General features: G+C 37.4%; 1 protein-coding gene across 4 annotated transcripts in view; it reads left to right on the plus strand.

Annotated features, from left to right (window-relative positions):
* TNRC6A (trinucleotide repeat containing adaptor 6A) overlaps window positions 1-18537 on the plus strand; it is a 97930-nt gene that overhangs the window by 26808 nt on the left and 52585 nt on the right. For 2 of the 4 annotated variants that reach the window (XM_069570369.1, XM_069570370.1), the window contains exon 4: window positions 7129-7150. The exons of the other annotated variants lie outside the window; for them this stretch is intronic. In XM_069570369.1, coding sequence (XP_069426470.1) covers window positions 7129-7150 — 22 coding nt within the window. The remainder of the gene's footprint in view (window positions 1-7128; window positions 7151-18537) is intronic. 4 annotated transcript variants of the gene reach the window in all.

Genomic DNA, 18537 nt, shown 5'->3' on the forward strand with positions numbered 1-18537 from the left:
TTCTGTAATCAGAGGATATTTAAAAATAAGCCCAAGACATAATTGCTGCAAAAAATCTTTAGCCAGTACATTAATTAAAAACTATAATAAAAAAATAAAATAAAAAATAAAAACTATAATCAAAGCAACACAAATGGCAGAAAAATAAAAGATGGCTGTAAAGATTTTTACAGATTAATAGTGGAGGCTGATGATAGTTAACTGAGCTGGACACTCATCTCCTACTATATTGTTTCAGGGACCTTAAAAATGTTCTTAAAGACCCAATGAAGATACTATTCCATTTCTATATTCTAGTGAAAAGTTATGACTTTAATTTTTAAATATATACCCTTTTTGTAGTAGCAACTGGATTTAGACTATAGTAACAGAATTATCTTCCCATTATTTAGTAGGGAAAAACTCAGGTACCAAACTATGGCAGGTAGGGAGCTACTGAAGCACAGAGAGAAGAGTTTAACTCAGCCTGAAATGGGGTAGAGAGACAGGGGAATTTTCTTAGAATAGAAATGAACCAAATGAATGAGGAGCAGAATGGAAAATGGTTCCTGCAGTAACTGAGAATTAAGTGTCCATAGCTTGTATGGGTTAAAGGGTGGGTTTTGATTGAAAGGGGTGGTAGGAAAGGAGCCAAGTGTAAAAATGAAGCCAAGTGTAGAAATGTCAGGGGACAAGACTGGAGAGGCTGGTCATAGCTGTTGGCACTTCTTTCATTTTGACCATTGGGTGACCAAGACGTTTTAGTAGAGTAACATAAAATTTTCAATTTTAGAACTGTATTTAGAACCTTGACGGAGTGTAGGATTGGGTTGGGTAGAAGCTAGAGACTGTGATAATAGTGAAGGGACTATTAAAAGCATCCATAAAATTTGTTTAAAGGATATGAAGGAGGAGTAATTTAGATTGACCCTTAGGTTCTAGATTGAGTGGCTAAATACATCTTGAAAGTGAAAATGAAGTTGCTCAGTCGTGTCTGACTCTTTGCAACCCCATGGACTGCAGCCTACCACGCTCATCTGTCCGTGGGATTTTCCAGGCAAGAGTACTGGAGTGGGTTGCCATTTTCTTCTCCAGAGGATCTTCCCAACCCATGGATTGAACCTGCTTTCCCATATGGTAGGCAGATGCTTTACCGTCTGAGCCACCAGGGAATCTTAGGAGAAGTTTAACCAGGTTGGGGGATACACAGAAGGGGGAAAAGAAATATAGTTCAGTTGTGGACTACAGAGTTTGGGTTATGGTGAAGCCAGTAAACTGGAGAAGGACAGGGTATAGAGCACTGAGGATGAGTAAGTGATGAGATGAGTTGATTTAATAACCCTTATTATTGGCCTTTGGTTACCCAGGAGTGAGGGGTAAAGATGCATTGGTAGTTGCTAGGTAAGGTTTGGGATGGTTTCTCGTATACAGAGTTTCGGCATTGGTGATGCCTTAGGCCTCTGTCAGAGGCCTGTTGGTATAGGACAGTTTTTGCAGTTGATCAGTCTTTGCTCAGGATTTGTTATGAAAAAAGTTGTATCTCTAAGTCTAAAGTTGGGAGGAAGGCTTATCATACTCTTGTTTGAAGGCCAATTACTTAACAAAAAGAGAGTCTTAAGAAACTTGAGATTTATTGAGAAAGATGCTAGGGTGCACTTTGTGTAGATCATTAGTTTGTCAAGCAACTGAGTGATGGCATTAGGCCATATTGATCCCTGCTTCTAGAGTTCAGTATTTAGCTGGTAAGTTTAGGATGTATGTGAAATGACAAGAGAAGAGGCCTTATTGTATAATGAAACAGGTTAATTTGGAATTTACTGTGATTACCGAGGAAATTCTAAGAAAGGGAGGAGTTACTCAAATGACTTCTTTAAATATTCTGTTTTTTTGAAATTAAGGACTAGTTGACATACAGCATTTTAGTGTGTGCTAAGTCACTCAGTCATGTTGGACTCTTGTGACCCCATGGACTGTATCCCACCAAATTCTCCTGTCCATGGAATTCTCCAGGCCTGAATGCTGGGAGTAGGTTGCCCTTTCCTCCTCTAGGGGACCTTTCTGAGCCAGGGGTCGACCCCGAGTCTCTTAGGTCCCCTGCATTGGCAGGTGGGTTCTTTACCACTAGCACCACTTGGTAACTATTTTAGTAGTTTCATGCATACAGCATAATGATTCAGTATTTGTGTCCATTCTGCAATGATCACCATAAGAAGTCTAGCTAGTCGTATTTTTTTTTCCTGTAATGAGAACTTTTAAGATTTTAGATACTATATTTTTAAAATATGTAATGTGAGTATAATTTTAAAGTTGCCGCATATTTAAATAATGACTCTAGTCGTTGAAGCTTACCTCTACATTCTTCATCCCCCAATCTGGATCACAAAGTCAGTGTCTTTAACGCACGAATGATGATTTTTGTGACATTTGGCCCCTCACAAAATCTGAAGCGACAGTTCTTCATGCTCTTCACTGCCGCATCTCTGCCTTGCAGTATGGTTCATGGCTCACCCCAGCTGTGTCCCACTGAAAACACCATCAGAGGCTTAGAGATGTGAGGAGGGTTTTTTCCCCTTTCATCAGATCTTCAGCTTTGATAGGGTATTGCTATGTATTCTGTATGCACAGTAGTACCTGGGGATTGAACATAATATAAAGAATATTTAATACTGCTAATAAGTGTTCAGCTTAGTAGACTAAACTGGCACTGTAAATAAGACTGTTCTCTGAATTACACATGACTGGCTTACAACTGAATTTGAATACAACCCATTGGTGAAATGAGGACAGCTGGTGTTTCTGTAGGCTGTTACCAAATAGCTCTTTAAAAACAAAACAAAAGGAAAAATCTCCCAAGTTGGCACACTTACAGCCCATATGAAAGATCGTGAGTCACAGGAATTCTGCGTTTCCTTAAGCTTGTCTTTGGCTGTAGTAGGAGCCAGCAGGTGTATCCAGGTAGATGACAGACATCTCCATAAGTCAGGGAGATGAGCCCATTTATATAAATGTTGAAAACATGAATTCACTATGGTAAAAACAATCTGTCTGTTTTACGTAATCTGTGTACACTTTTTAAAAGACTATGTATTTTTGTTTCTGAAAAAGATTTCAGATACTATCTGTTTTAATTCAGTGAGTTTATGTGTAAGGAACCACAAGCATTAAAATGAGTTAAGTATCACAATCAGTGATGGAATAGGAATAGAATGGAGATCTTCTATTTCCCCCAGCTGGTGGTTTTCCAGAACTTGGTGCCACGGCTTTATCCTTTTGGTACAGAACATTATCTTGTACTTTTATTTTTTACCAACCAAAGGTGAACTTTAAAGCTGGAAATAATATGATAGTTTTTATATAGTATTTAATAAATCTTTATCCCGTGAATACAGAAAACAGATTTAACAGTTCCTAATTGCCACTGTGGCAATTTAAATTTAAAAGAATTTCAAATTCAGACCTCGAGTTAGTTTCTATTTTAGTTTCTATCTATGAAAAGCTAGATAACGTAATTCCTTACATAAACAATCAGATAAAGCTCACTATACTGTTTATACTATGATAGTTTTTCTAATTTTGTCTATTAGTTAAGTATCAATTTAAATATTTTAAATTCCTCTATAAAATTTGTTTATACACAATTGCATGGTTTTTATTATATTTCAGTCCCAGTACATCTCTAGTTAATAACAGAAATCAATGACCAGATGATTTTTTTTAAGCCTTCTATTTCACATCAAAGAATTATGGCTATTTGCTTATCTTCTGATTCTAGGCTCAGAAAATAATTTGCTACAGCACAGGAATGTAGTTTCTGTGCTTAAGGGCAACAATAGTAGCAGTAGGTAGCTAGGATGAATTTCTCTCGTTTCTGGTTTTAGAAGAAATTTCTAGCAGGAATCTTGAGGGAAATGTAGTGAGAAGGAAAAAGGAGGATGAGAAACAGGTTAATTATAGAGGGATAATTTAGTATCAACTTTACTTTAAACATGTAATTATAGTTCCTAGAAAGCATATCATGGTTGAGGGTTGGAGGAGAGAAGCACCAAAACAAATCGGGACGTTTTGGTTGAGAATGTGTAAAAGTCAGTGTTCATGAGTATTTTTGTTACTGTGTTAAAAGCTTGAAGGGATTTTTATAAAAGGCTTTGTGGATTTAATATACTCATTTTGAGTTTAAATGAGACATAAAGTGTAGAAAACTTCCAATTTCATTCCTCCTCTCTGGAAATTTTAGTATATACTAGTCATGTCTCCCAAAGGTCATTTTGTTCTGAGACTGGGAATCTATTTTAGGTGATTTGAAAGAGAGGGAAAAAAGCAAGACCTGGGAGCTGGGAGTGAGTTTGAGTCAGATCCCTTCCAAATGTGAGAGCACGGAGCCAGAGCATGGGCGAGTAGGGCCCGACGGCAGCCACGCTCGGTCCTATTTATTGCATGCTTTCTGTGTGCTTGGCACTGCCCCACGTGAGCTCTTCATATGAGTTCAGTCCTTTTAGACTAACAAGTCTGAGGTAGGTGTTTTTGTTCCTGTCTTATAGATGAGGAAACCAAGCTTTAGAGAAGTCAACTAATTTTGACCAAGGTTACCCTGTTCATGGTGAAGCCAGGAGTGGAAACAAGGCAGCTGGGCTTCAGACCCTGAGTTCTTAACCACTGAGGCGCACGTAAGGGTCGAGGAGCTGGGGCAAGTGGTGCAGAGCCTGACAGAAACAAAACAGCTGGCACGGCCCTGGCGTGTCTGCCACTGTCTTCCCTGAGACAGTGGTGCTAATTGCGGGATCGCAGCTCAGGTTTTTTTGTTTGTTTTTTAAGAAAACAATATTCAAAATAGAAATACTTTCGCTTCTCAGTTTGCTGAATCATTTAGTTCTGTTGTACAAGATCCACAATGATACCTCACATTTGAATAGTATTATTTATCCAGAAAAGATTTATGTTTCACTTGAGCCTCATGAGAGCCCTGGAAAGGTAAGCAGTACAGATTTTTTTTTTTTTCCCTCCTCATCCATTTGAGGGATTAGGAAACTTAGACCTAGACAGTTTAAATGACAAGGTCATTTCAAAATAAAAACAGATTGTTGAAGTTAATTTTAATATATATTATGTAACCCAATATATCCAAAATATTGCTATTTTAACTTGTAATCAGTATAAAATATTATCAACAGGATAATTTACCTTTTTAAAAAATGCTCACACTAACTCTATCTCAGTGGTCAGTAACCACCTAGGGATAGTCACCTCATTTTGAGCACTGCAGACAAACACTCTTAAAATCACTGACCCCCACTTGGAAAATTCTCTCTTTAATAGTTTGTGTAATATACAGGGTCTCTGGACCAACTCAGCACAAAAACCTGTTTGAATCATTCCATCTGCTCTTCATCAGGAGCTCTTGGGTTCTGGTAACTAACATTCTTTCACTGTTTTAGTTGGTGTTCGATGGGCAGACTCCTTTGAGGGTCTCCTTGGTGCTGTTGTCTGTAGATGACACAATACTTGAATGAGGTTAACCACTGTTTGCAAGCAACGTGGAGGATTTTTTCCCCAAAGGAGCTGGCATAGTAGATAGCCTTTACATTGTAAGGCCTGGAAGAGCAATCCTGTATGTCTTGAGATTTAGTAATATGGTCATGGTTTCTATGTACTGTAGCCTAGTTTCCTTTGGAAATAAACCGTGGAAGAAACCAGGAGAGTTAAACAAAAAGACAGAAGTCCTCACAAAACAGCATACGAAGTCTGTTTTCAGTGCAGAATAATTTCTGTGTAATTTAGAAAATTACGTTTCAGAAAATTATGTTATCTTATTGTTTGGCATGATATTTATAATACTTGAAAGGATTCAGGTATTGAGTTCTATTTTTCCACTGCCAGATTTTAAAAAGAATTTCTCCCAGAAATAAATTAAGTGTTCAAGCTAGTTGACTGGTCTTTTGCCATTGTCCTTCCATCAATTTTTTTTTCTTTTAAATTTTAAATCCATATAAAGTAAAGATGGGCCTCCATTATTTTACTTGTTACTAGTGCTCTAAACTTGGTAAAGCATTTAAGTGCTTGGATTTACTCTCTGCCTTTCTGGCAAAGGTTCATGTCTGGTCTGGCTTAAGTATTATAGTAATTGCCACACAGTGTTTCACCATGTAGTTCCATAATGATATAATTTTTAAAATGGTGTTTTGGCAACAGTTTACTATGATTAAGCAAAATGATTTATCCTGTCCTATGACAGTTTAATAAAAAGGCTTATTATCTTCATTTAGAAACAATTCCTGATTATTCAGTAACTAATTATTCAGTCTTCCCTCACCTCCCTGCCTATCTGCCTATCCTTGTATCTTTTTTTTTTTTTTTAGGATTCCCACGCAGTTGGACATAATCAAAAAGTCGATTTTCGCTTGTGGCCTTTGTAATCAGTTCTTATCGAGGCCCTTGAAGTTTGAGCCAGGCACCTTCAGGCAGTCCTGCTGTGCTCAAGCCCCTCTCCTTGTTGTATCAGACACACTGCAAGTAAGGGCAGGCATGGGAAGCAGGGCCCATAGCAGTTTAGCTTCAGAACACAGTCATTTGAATTGAATCGTCAGATGTGTCAGAAGAGACAAATATGTTTCAAAATTTTCCCACCCCAAAATACCTAAAAGTTAGCTATGTTTAACTGCAGCAGCCTAAATTTGTTACTGGTTTGGCCAAAGAAGTTATATGCAGCTTTTCTTCCAGAAAACATGATTTATCTTTTATCATTTGAAATAAGAAAATTTGAAGCCTTTTAAACATATGCAGAATTCAGTAGATCCATTAAAGGTAAAGGTGACAGTTATATAAAAATAATTTTAAAACTAAATGATGAGAGAAGTGCAGTTCCATTTTTTATTATATACTGTCATAGAATGGTGTCTTCTCCACTTTGTGCCTAAAACATTTCAAGAATTTTTTAAAATTAATAAACATTGTGTCAGGGACAATGGGGCACATCTATGGGAAAAGTATGCTTTCTTTGCATATCTTTTCCTATGCCGTTCATCAAAATGATGGATTCCTTATTTAATAAGAGTGTATATGTCTTATGTAATAGTAATGTATGAACATTTTATCATAACAATCCATTTCTTTCAGTTTCATATTTACATTGTTTTTTGTTTGTTTTTATTTTAGGCCACTGAACAAAAAATCAAAGGTACGTTGTTTAAAGCTATTTTTATTATTTTTTTCATTAAAGCAAGGTTGTTGATATGCATTTTTATTCCTCTCCAGGATGGGAGAGAGAAGAGCGTGAAAGGAACAGAGGGGTGGGGGCAGACTTCTGCAGTGACATCACCTTGGAGTCACCTTTGGGGATTTATGGTTTATTGTAGTATATATTACCACTTTAAAAATACCCTGTCTCAAGACCTACCTTACAGCTATCTCCTTAATCACCACTTCCTAACATACTCCCTGGATTTGAGTGTTGAACATACGTACCTTTCCTTTAGTCTTCTGTCTGAAAGTTGTCTTGTCTGGAGCTCCCTCTAGGACTTTATTCCTTGTTCCGTGTGTACTGTTGTCTCCGACTCCTTCCTGTAGGCAGACAGTGACGTCCATTCTGTGTTATCACTGAGAATATTAGATGGCTAGCCTTATGGTCAGATTGAACAGCCCCCAGTACATGCCAAGCGAAAGGCTTCAGGGTGGTGAGGAAACAGGAACCTGATTACTCTCAGATCCTGAATCAGAATTTCTTCACCCTCCCAGAAGTTAGTGAAAGGTGTACGGCTGTCTGATGCTGGACTTAAGATTGTGAATTTTTACTTAAGCTATACCAAAAGTATAATCTCTGCATTTGACTGATATCTGCAGTCAGAACTGCCTGTTTCTGTTAGAGGTAAGGTGTTGGTTAAGGTCACATTTTCAGGTGCAGTTGTTTGAGAGGGAACAGGAACAGTTAAGGAAGACCTTTTTTGAGGTTGTGAGTCTTAAAAGATGAGATAGCCAGTCAAGGAAAATAATGAAATGGCAGAGGGATCAGCGTGATTGAAGATGCAGAGACAAGAAATAATGTGATGTTAATGTGTACTAGTGGTATTCCAAGAGCATTAAGTACCCAGTGATAAGTGGGCAAGGTTAAAGGATTTTTTTGAAGGAGGTTGGTAGGGGCCAAAGAGGGCCTTATATGCTGAATGTACTAAAGGAGCTCCTGGAGGAAGAGCTTAAGAAGAGGGTGACATCATCATTTGTTTTTTCATTCTTCTTATAAATCTATCAGTCACTTACATGGAAAGTTTGGTTGAAATATGGGCAGGGATTTGAAAGATGGTGCCAACAGAAGACACTGGGCAGAGGAGGCAGGTGAGCAAGAAGAGGGAACATTCAGAGAATGAGTGTAGGAATGTTAAAGTGAGACGGCAGAATATAGGCACGGAGGTGGGGGGAACGGGAAGCCTTGGTGCTTGATATTTACATGTAAAGGTCATGGTCACACGGTATGCTTTAGGAATATTTCTTTGTCAGTTGTGTCTAGTGTCACCAAAGAGGGAAGAGAAGGCATAGAGATAGTAATGGGGATTTGAACTGAGGTCTTGACAGTAGAGCTAGGGGATGGATGACAGATGTGTGAGATGTAACTGATAGCATTGGCAGCTGGTGAGAGCAGAAGAGAACCCCAAGGTTATATTGTGGCCTTGAACCTGATGCCTAAGAAAGTTCCAGGGATGTGGGATGATGTAGGGAGTAGCATTGCCAAATTAATTAATTAACATGGGGAATTCCCTGGCTGCCCAGTGGATAGGACTCTATGCTTCCACTGCAGGGGCCACGGGTTCCATCCTTGGTCAGGGAACCAAGATCTCACAAGCCTCACAGTGTGGCCACAAGAAAAAAAAAAAAGTTTTTTTTTTTTAAGTAGGAACATGACCAAATTAGTTTTCTTAAAACACTTTTCTTGCACCACTCCCTTGGATAGGAATGTTGAGTTGTGTTTGTTACTTTGCTTCAAAACCAAACTCCTGATTGACTTACAGGGCCCTCTTTAATCCGACCTCCCACAATCTAACCAGCTTGTTTCCCATCACTCCTTCATGTTTTTCAGATCCTTCTTATCTTTTTCTGTTCATTCCTGTTTCTGTTTCTTTTTGATCCCATTTCTCAGCCAAGCATGCCTTTCAGCTTTTCTAAACCTCTCAGAACTTATTTTCTGATGGATCCTTCCAACTGCCATTGATCCTTCCCTTTCTGATTTCTTAAGATGTTGTGACATGTATTAAACTCGGGGCACAAAGTTATATTCTGACCTTAGGTTTTTGACTGGTCCAGGGATATTTTTGTTTCTTTAAGCATGATCTTTGAGTGGCTGCTGTTCCAAACAGAAGTCATTTCTTTTACATGTACTACCATACATGAAACATGAACATATTTGAATCTTTTTAAAAAGAATTTTTTCCCACAATTCTGAAAATGTTAGGCTGAGTGTATGAAGGTCACTTCAAAATACTTCGTTGTTTTGCCAGCTGTTTTACTCACTTTATCCTTCTTTGGATGGCAGCTCCTTTCATACTTGGTCACACATGCTCTGATTCATGAAAGTGTATCCATTTTCGTGGTATGTATAATATCTGTATGGTGTTTATGGTTTGGGGTTTTCAGTGATTAGATTACAAATTGAAGTCTTGTAATATGGGTTTGGCTCATACAGTTGATTTTTGCTAAGCTTAATTTTGGAATAATTTATGATTTACTGAAAAGTTGAAAAATAGTACAGAGAGTTCTCATATAGACCTCACCCAGTTCCCCATTATTAGCATCTTACATTTCTGTGGTACTTTTGTCAAAACTAAGAAACTGACATACGTTGATTGGCATTACTGAACTCCAGACTGTATTTCGATTTTACCATTTCTTCTATTAACTTTTCTGTTCTACGACCCAGTGCAAAATAATTTGTTTAGCTGTCAAATCTCCCTGATCTCCTGTGGTCTCCACACAGTTGTTTTTATTGATATCCTTTAAATTTTTAATTGATTGCCAACATTTAAACCTCAGGAGAATTCACCTTAATTCAAGATTATAGTTTATACTGTCAGCATCATTTTTGTCTTTTTGTATAATAGAGTCTGTATAAAGCCCAAGTTTAGTTACATGTGGCTTTTAAGTACTTGAAATGTGGCTAATGCTTCTGGGGAACTGAATTTAAAATTTTATTGGACCACATAGCTCTAGAGCCTCCTTGTTTGTTGTTAGAGTCAAGATTTTAGTGCTCAGACTGAGCATAACTGATTAGGCCCGGCACTTCCTTTAGAAGTCTGCCTTAATGAGCTATTTCTTTTTCTAAGGCTACTGCCATTCCCAATTAAACAACACCTACCAGTGTTGCTATCATTCAGTGGTGAAACTGTATAAAAGCTGGATTTTTGTAAGGTGTCACGAATTCAGTTCTTGACCAGCTTTGTTATATGAAAACAATATGGTGTTTATTTCTTGGTGCAGTGAACTCATGGTTCATCTCATAGAAGTGTGGACTGTTATGAGTGACATAATGAAATTTTTGAAAATTTTATTCTTGTGACTTGAACTTTGAAAAACTACAAGGAGCATAAGTATTGGAATGTTTGAATATTTGAAGTTCCTTTTTAAAGTATGTATTTGAGTATCTCTTTGAAACAGCAGGGAAGTGAAGGGCTGAAAAAATTATGGTGCGATATAGGAATGGATGAATATCTTGTGGCCCTATACACTGTAAAGGCAAGGAAGAAGTGATTGGGAACTCTCTGAAGAATAAAAGTCATTTTAAAAAAAACTTTCCAGCTCTGACACTGGCTTGTTTTGGAAGCATACGAAGGATTGTACATTCCTTGCAAAAGAATAAGCACTGTTAATTTTTGTCAGCTGATAGTTATTTTTCTGTCTGTCTGTATATTATCATGCCAGGGCTTTCTTCAGGTGGTTTCATAAGCAAGCTAATTATAGAGAATGGTAATCCCTAGTGCTCCTAAAGGAGATCAGGGGAGCTTTCAGATGGAAGCAGGAACAGAGTCAAAGTTGGTACAGATTTTTTGTTTTCTGATGACCACATAGGGAAGCATAGTTTATTACTGCTGTTCTCTTTCTGGATTAATTTAAAACTGATGAGAAGTAAATCAACATTTAAAACATTTTTGTTTCTGCCACAATTAGAAACCATTATTTGTATTCAGTTCTAGTCTTTTCTGTTTTTCTGTCAAACACAATTTCATTACTTAAATCCATTGATCTAGGGTGTGATCGAAATGCTCAAGAGCTGTTAAATCAGCTGCCTGTCACCTCATATTGGAGACATCAAGATAGTTAACTCTGAGCACTTACTGTGGAGCATGCACTGTGCTTTACATTTACTTCATTTTATCAAGGTGAGAGTCCAAGTATTTAATCACTAATAGTGAATGGGCAGTGATTCAGAGCACTGTACTGCAGCAGGCCTAAAAGCTTGAGGTTGCTAAGAGTAAAACCAGCTCTTAGCTATTGAATTTTGGGAAATATGTGGGACCCAGGGAAGGGACCAGAGCAGCAGGCTGGGAACCATGAGACTTCACGCACTGGATATTTAAAAACTAATATGGGAAGAGGGTTTCCTCAGTGTGTACTAGTGCAGTGTAAGCCTGCATGTAATAATTTCAGTAGCCTTAGGAGAGTGGATAGCATCATCACTATTTGCAGATAAAATCGAGACTAAGGAAGTTTAAATCACTTGCCTGTTGGTTATGCAGCTGATTAACATCTGAGTAAGGATTGGACTACTAACCCTACTGGTGTCTGTGGCTTTGTTTTCTTTGAAAACTTCCCTGTGGTTGGTTACATGGAAGACAAAACAGGAGAGCTACACCATTGCCCATGCTTTAATAATATGCAACAAATGAGCTAAAGCAATGCGTCTTTTTAAAATATTACAGAAAGGTCTTTTAATAGTATACGAAAGTGTATATATATATATATATATATATACATATTCCCATGTGTATATGGTATTTCCCATTTGAGCACAAAGAAGGAAATAAAAACTGTGTCACCAGCATATTTTTTTTGATTAGAAAGGTTTTGACAGCTTTGTGCTCTGTGAGGTAGTTGGCTTCCAAGAATTGTCAGCGTCTGTGAAATGTTTATCGTGGGCCACCCTGCTTCATGCACTGTTGTGGTCACTGCTGTGCATGAATAAAACAAACTCCCAAGTCCCTGTGCCCACTGTGTTGCCATGCTCATCCTTGTTTTGCTTTCAGTTCAGTTCAGTCGCTCAGTCGTGTCCAACTCTTTGCGACCCATGTTTTACTCTAGTAAAGGTAAATGTATTTACCTGTGATCTCAGCTTAGCACTCCATTTTCCCCGTAAAGTCCTAAGTTTCTTAATCGCAAAGCTTCCTACGATGATGAAATTCAGGAACTTTGGTGGCTTGATAAAAGGTCACTGTACTGCATAGATTTTCAGAGGAGAAAACTGAGGCCCAAAGAGTTTATGACTCGAAGCGCGTTGCCTGACCTTGTTCACATAATGGCATGTGTAGAAAAGGACGCTTGTGGAGCTTTTATAGACAGAAGAGGCTGGTCTCGGCCCCAGATGACGGCCCCAGAGAGTCTGACCAGCCAGACTCTGAAGGGCTGCCCCCGCAGCGTCCGGGTCACCTGTTTCTGCCCCACAGGTTGTGAGGTCTCCTTTTAGAATCGGGGCTCAGTTCCGTGTGTTTCTCCACAGTGTGCATAGTACAGATACGACTTTTGTACTCCAGGTAGGCGTTAGGTAATATTTGGAAGACCAAGTTCTAATTCCAGATGTGCCGTGATAGTACTTTGGCTTTATGAGAAATTTTGAAGGCAAATGGGTGCTGACCTCTTTGAGGAAGCAGAGGTTCTTACTGATTAAGAATTTACTAATGGTGAATGTGTTTCTATGAAAATGTGTTTGAGCGGTATAACAGATAAGGTTTGTTAGCTGTGCGCTAACAGGAGGTGGGGAAAATGGCCTTTTACTTCATGGGAGCCAATAAAAACGATTAATTTTGGGGTATATCAGTCACAATTTTTCCTTTTCTCCTATTAAGAAAGAAAAATGATTTATATAGATTTTTATACATGTAAATCTAAATTTATGTACTCAAGAGGTTATAAAGAATGCTAAGAACCTCCCCCCACACACTTTTTTTTTTCTAGGAAAGAACTATTTTATTTCTAGCGAATGTAGATGTGTTTGCTTATAAATAATAAATTATTAAAATATAAGTAGGAGTGATTTTGTGTATTTGGATGTCTGATGAGACTGGAGCAGGACAAAGGAGACGAAATGAATATGAGAAAAGTGGAGATTAATGTAGTTAACAAAGTAAACTATTGTTAGAAATGAGATTCAGAGACTGTTGAGCCTATAGTTGTTGGTGGCTGGTGGGAGCATCCTGGGTTTGTATCCTGAGCCCTGAGATATTATGCCTGGGCAACAATTAGATCTTCAGTTTCAAAGAAAACGAATTAGAAATCTTGTTTAAATTTTGGAGTAGAAATTGGGATGGATTAGCAAGAGTAGCTTAATCAGTTTATACTAAGTTTATAAGGGAAAACTCCAGACTAGGAAGAAACACATTGTATATGATAATTTCACTGTATATGGTAGTTCAGTGGTAAAGAATCCACTTGCCAGTGCAGGAGACACAGGTCCGATCCCTGGATAGGGAAAATTCCCTGGAGGAGGAAATGGCAACCCACTCCAGTATTCTGGGAAATCCCATCAGAGGAGCCTTGCTGGCTACAGTCTGTGGGGCTGCAAAGAGCTGGACACGACTTAGCGACAGAGCACCTTTAATAAGAATAGTAGCTGAGCTTCTGAATGCACACTAAGAGCTCGCTCTCAGTGCCAGTAGCCTTAGTGAGCGTGCACCTGATGAAACAATCCTTGAAGGGAGCATTTTGCAGGAAGCAAATAAGATAGTCTGATAAGGCAAACCTGGGATTTTTGCATAGACCAAGCATAGTGGTTAAAAGTCCATTCTTCTGAGTCAGATAAACTTTGATTTGAATCCTGCCTTTGTAGTTCTTATCTCTGTGACCTTGAGCCAAGTACTGTAACCTCTAAACTTGGGTTTGACTCTGTTAAAAGGAGATTATCTAAGCTACTTAATGTGGGAATGAAATGATATATAGAACATAAATCACAGGACCTGGAGGGTAGTTTATGCTGAGTATGTAATAGATAACTTATTATTAATATAAACACTGGTTAGAAATTTTTGATCTGTAGCTTTTAAGATGAAAATGTATACCACAAGGAACATTGGTTTGGAGGTCAGATTTGGTTTTAAATTTTAGCTCCACCATTTACTAGATGTTTAATCATGGGCAGCCTTCTTCTGAGCCTTAGTTGCCTTACTGGTAAAATTGAGGTAATAATTCAAATGCGTAGAATCATGTGAGGATGAAGGGATATTAAATTGCATGGTTCCAGCTGATACTTGGTAAGTTTTAACTTCACAGCTATGGTTTTGCAGTATCTTAGCAACCTTTGAGTCCCTTGAAACATCATACTAGTAGTTTCCCCAGTCGTTTCAGAGTTCCTCCTCACCCAGACGATGACTTGCTTTTTCCTCTCATTAAAGGAGAACCCAGCCCAACATGGGTGAATCACAGTAGTGTTTCTGCAATAGTGCAAGGAATATGAGGGTGGGATACTATGATCTTTATAAGTTTGTCAGGCTAAAATTGATATTTTATTGCTTTGGTTTAAATATAAATCAGTTTGTTTATTGGTAAAATGGAGTGTTATATGTTAGTATTTGTACTTTTTTGCTCTAAAAAATTATCCATTCTTCTCTACCCATTTACTTTTTGAGCTAAGAGCTTTTGTTTTCTATTTATGTGAGCTCTCTGTATAATAAGCTCATTAACATTCCATTTGATGTATTTGATGAAAAAAATTCTAAAATTATGGACTGTATCATATGTTTTAGGTTGTTCTGAGGATGAGATTCCAGGGAGAAATATCTAAACATCATAAGCCCCTGAGGGCTTATGTGTGTTTTAAAACAACAGCATTGTATAGTATTAACTGCTTAATTTTTCTGAACTTCATTTTTATATATGTGGGAGTGTTTTTTCTAATTAAAAAATCATTTCTTCATCCTGTATTTCTTAAATAGTTTGTATCTTCAGTGATTATGACAGTTCCACTGCTATACAAATTTTGTGAACTTTTTTTTTTCAGTATGTTTGGGACTTCTGTTATTCCTATTACTGACTTCTAATTGAGTTTTTAGGTATTACCCTTTTTTTTCCCCTTTGGAGGCACAAACAGAAGTCAAAAGTTCTGTAAATGTTGCTACAGTATCTAGTAGAACGGTTTTCCAGGTTTACTCAGATATGAGAACCAGGTGGTACATTTTTTTTAATGCAGGTTCTGATTTAGTGAATCTCTGAGGCTTGAAGAACCTGGTTTTGGTTTGATTTGGTTTGTGTGGTTTTTGTTTTTAAACACATTTCCCCATTCCCCATAGCACTGTTAATTAAATTTGGGGGTCACTTCTAGAATTGTTAGTTATGAAGAAGAGACTCGAGGGCAGTAAATCTTTTTTAAATTTTTATGTTGTATTGGAGTATGGTTGATTTACAATGTTGTGGTAGTTTTAGGTGTACAGCAAAGTGAATCAGTTGCATGTATATTTATATCCATTCTTTCATATTCTTTTCTCATTTAGGTTATTATTGAATATTGAGTAGAGTTCCCCTTGTAAAAAAATACTGTAGGCAATTTTTTTTCTTTTTTTAAGCATGAGCCTCTGCCTGAAAAATAAATCTTTTATCTTCCCACTTCTCTGCACCTCACACATTCGGGCAAGATTTGATGGAGAGACTAATCACAGATCTTGGGACTACCATATTGTGAATGTTGTGTGGGTATTCTCTAGCTCTTAAAGATCTGTGCTTTAGAACAGCTGTACCTTCCTTTGGTGTTTTGCTGAAGAACAGAATTTGTTAATAGGGTGATTTCATCCAAAAATTCATTAATGACGCTTGGCAGAGTAATTTATTCAGTCATCAAAACCTGGAGGATTGCAGAAGGACAAATCAGTTCCGTTTCTCTTTGTGTCGGTGATTTAAGGTGGGAGATTTGGGGTAGGAAGATGAGAGCTCTTTGAAGCAGCAGGGCTAAGACCAGGAAAATTTCTGATTGCTCTGGGATGTTGAAATGAATGAAGACTAAGGGAATTCAGGCATTCCCTGGTGATCCGGTGGTTAGGACTCAATTTGCACTTCGGGGGCATGGGTTTGAGCCCTGTTTGAGGAGCTAAGACACCACACGCCCCTTGGCATGGCCAAAAAAAGAAAAAAACACCTCAGTGAGTTCAATTTCATGTTTGTTTTAAATTTGGGATCTAATTTGAAGCGATTGTTTATATCTTGCTGTTTGGTATTTTTTTCTGAGGAACCTTTAAACAAATGCTGAGATTTGGGACCTCTCTTGTGGTCCAGCAGTTAAGGCTCCACACTCCCGATGTAGGGGACAAGGGTTCGACCTCTGGTCGGGGAACTAAGATCCCACGTGGCAAAAAAAGAACAATAAATTAAGATTTGCTTGTACCTGTATAAAACATAAATACAGTTTATTATGTTTAACGTTAGTTTTTAAGTCTTATTTTTCAAGTTCTCAAATGGCCATCCAGCTCAACTTGTTAAGGATTAGCAGAAGTTAATGGATTGACAGGCATTTAGCTATTTTGCAGATTGGCTGAACGTGAACGTGAAGTCGCTCAGTCGTGTCCGACTCTGTGACCCCATGGACTGCCAGGCTCCTCTGTCCATGGGATTTTCCAGGCAGTATTACTGGAGTGGGTTGCCATTTCCTTCTCCAAGGGATCTTCCAACCCAGGAATCGAACCCGGGTCTCCCGCATTGTAGACAGATGCTTTACCGTCTGAGCCACCTGGCACTTAAAACTGCAGCCATTTATCCACAATGAAGATTTTAGCAGTGCATCTTTGTGTATCAACTGAAAAGCCAGAGTTCCCCCTCTGTGCCTTTCAGCGTTCTAAAACTGACAGGTTAGTAAAGGACAAAGAACATATATTATACAGGGGAAGTATAATCAGTATTGTTAAATCATCCAGTATGCTTATTAATGATAGCAGAAATGATTTTTATAGTAGTACAGTGTTTGGCTATGTTTTTAATAAATTTGATTTATAAGCTCATTATAATTGAATAGAATTGCTCTTCACATTTTCAGCTAGCTGCTTCTTTCCCTTCCCCGCTCACACTTAAAATATAAGAAGATGGAATTCAAGTTATTGGGCCGCATATATAGGGAGAGTTGGCAAGCATTATTTCTGTAGCAGTAAAGTGACATTATGCCTTTCCTCCATTTTCTTCTGAACGCTGCAGAGTGGGGAAGCAACAAAAGTTGGAAACACCTATCTTTGGAATTTCTTGATATACAGAATTTTCTAATCTGCTGTGAAGTTTTTATCAGGTTTGTGCTTTGTGAAACTCTTGACTGCAAATGGATAATGTTGCTGTTTTCATCAGGAAAGCTGAAATAATTGATTTTTTATTTTATTGCCCATACTTGTTTTCACTTCCTTTGAATGTGAGGCAGATTCTTTAAAGTGAATGTTATTGGAAGCTACCTTATTATTTTAGTACAACAACTAGAATAATTAATTTGAGAATTTAGGCTTAAAGAGATTATAGTTATATATTAGAAACATTAATAATAAGGGAGAAAGATAAATACTGTACATGGTATTGCCTGATAACCAGTAAAGTTTAAATACACTAGTTTGTTACACGTTAACTTTTCTTCCCAAAGTTATTTTATTTTGTGACTCTTAAGAGCATAAAATAATTCCCTGTAATAAAGGTTTTAAGGACTGTTAATTAATCTATAGATGACACAAACTTTTTTAAAATACTTGAGCAATTTTGTTTTCTAACTGACCAGCTTTCATTGGTAAATGCCATCTTGCCTTCAAAGAGGTTGACTTATGTTTTTCCCATATAATGATACATACTGAGATTGGAAATAGTAATTCTAGGTTAATGTAAGTTTGCCCAAGCACTCTATATTTTATAGATGCTTAGTAATTTTAACTATTTTAGTCCTTTAAATAATTCAAATGCAAATCTGTATGTGGTTTTTTATTTTCCAGACATCCATTTAATACTTTTTTCTGTTAAAGTGAAACCATGTCTTAAAATGGCAGTTTGTATACTATGGTTATTTATGCTTGTACTTTTAGAAAATCTGCAGTGTAGCCAATAGGAAAACTATTATGCAAAGCTGATTTGTAAACTTCAAAAGGATAATAAAGGAAGATCTTGAGGCATTAAGATGTATTAATTGATGTTTTGGGGAGTTCAGTAGTAATACAAGATGATTGATGGCTGGTTTATATTTAAACTGTTCTTTAAATTTGTAGATAGCTGAAGAAAAGTTCATTTTAATTTTTCTCTGAAATGTATTAAAATGTTAGCAAATTTTTTAAATGTTATTTTAAAGAAGCAAATATTCATATAAGATCATTTCAATCATTAAGGAATAAGAGAACATAACAACTTGTTTTTACAAATTTAGAGCTTGGTGTA

Source organism: Ovis canadensis, chromosome 24, assembly GCF_042477335.2.
Source record: "Ovis canadensis isolate MfBH-ARS-UI-01 breed Bighorn chromosome 24, ARS-UI_OviCan_v2, whole genome shotgun sequence".
Lineage (NCBI taxonomy): Eukaryota > Metazoa > Chordata > Mammalia > Artiodactyla > Bovidae > Ovis > Ovis canadensis.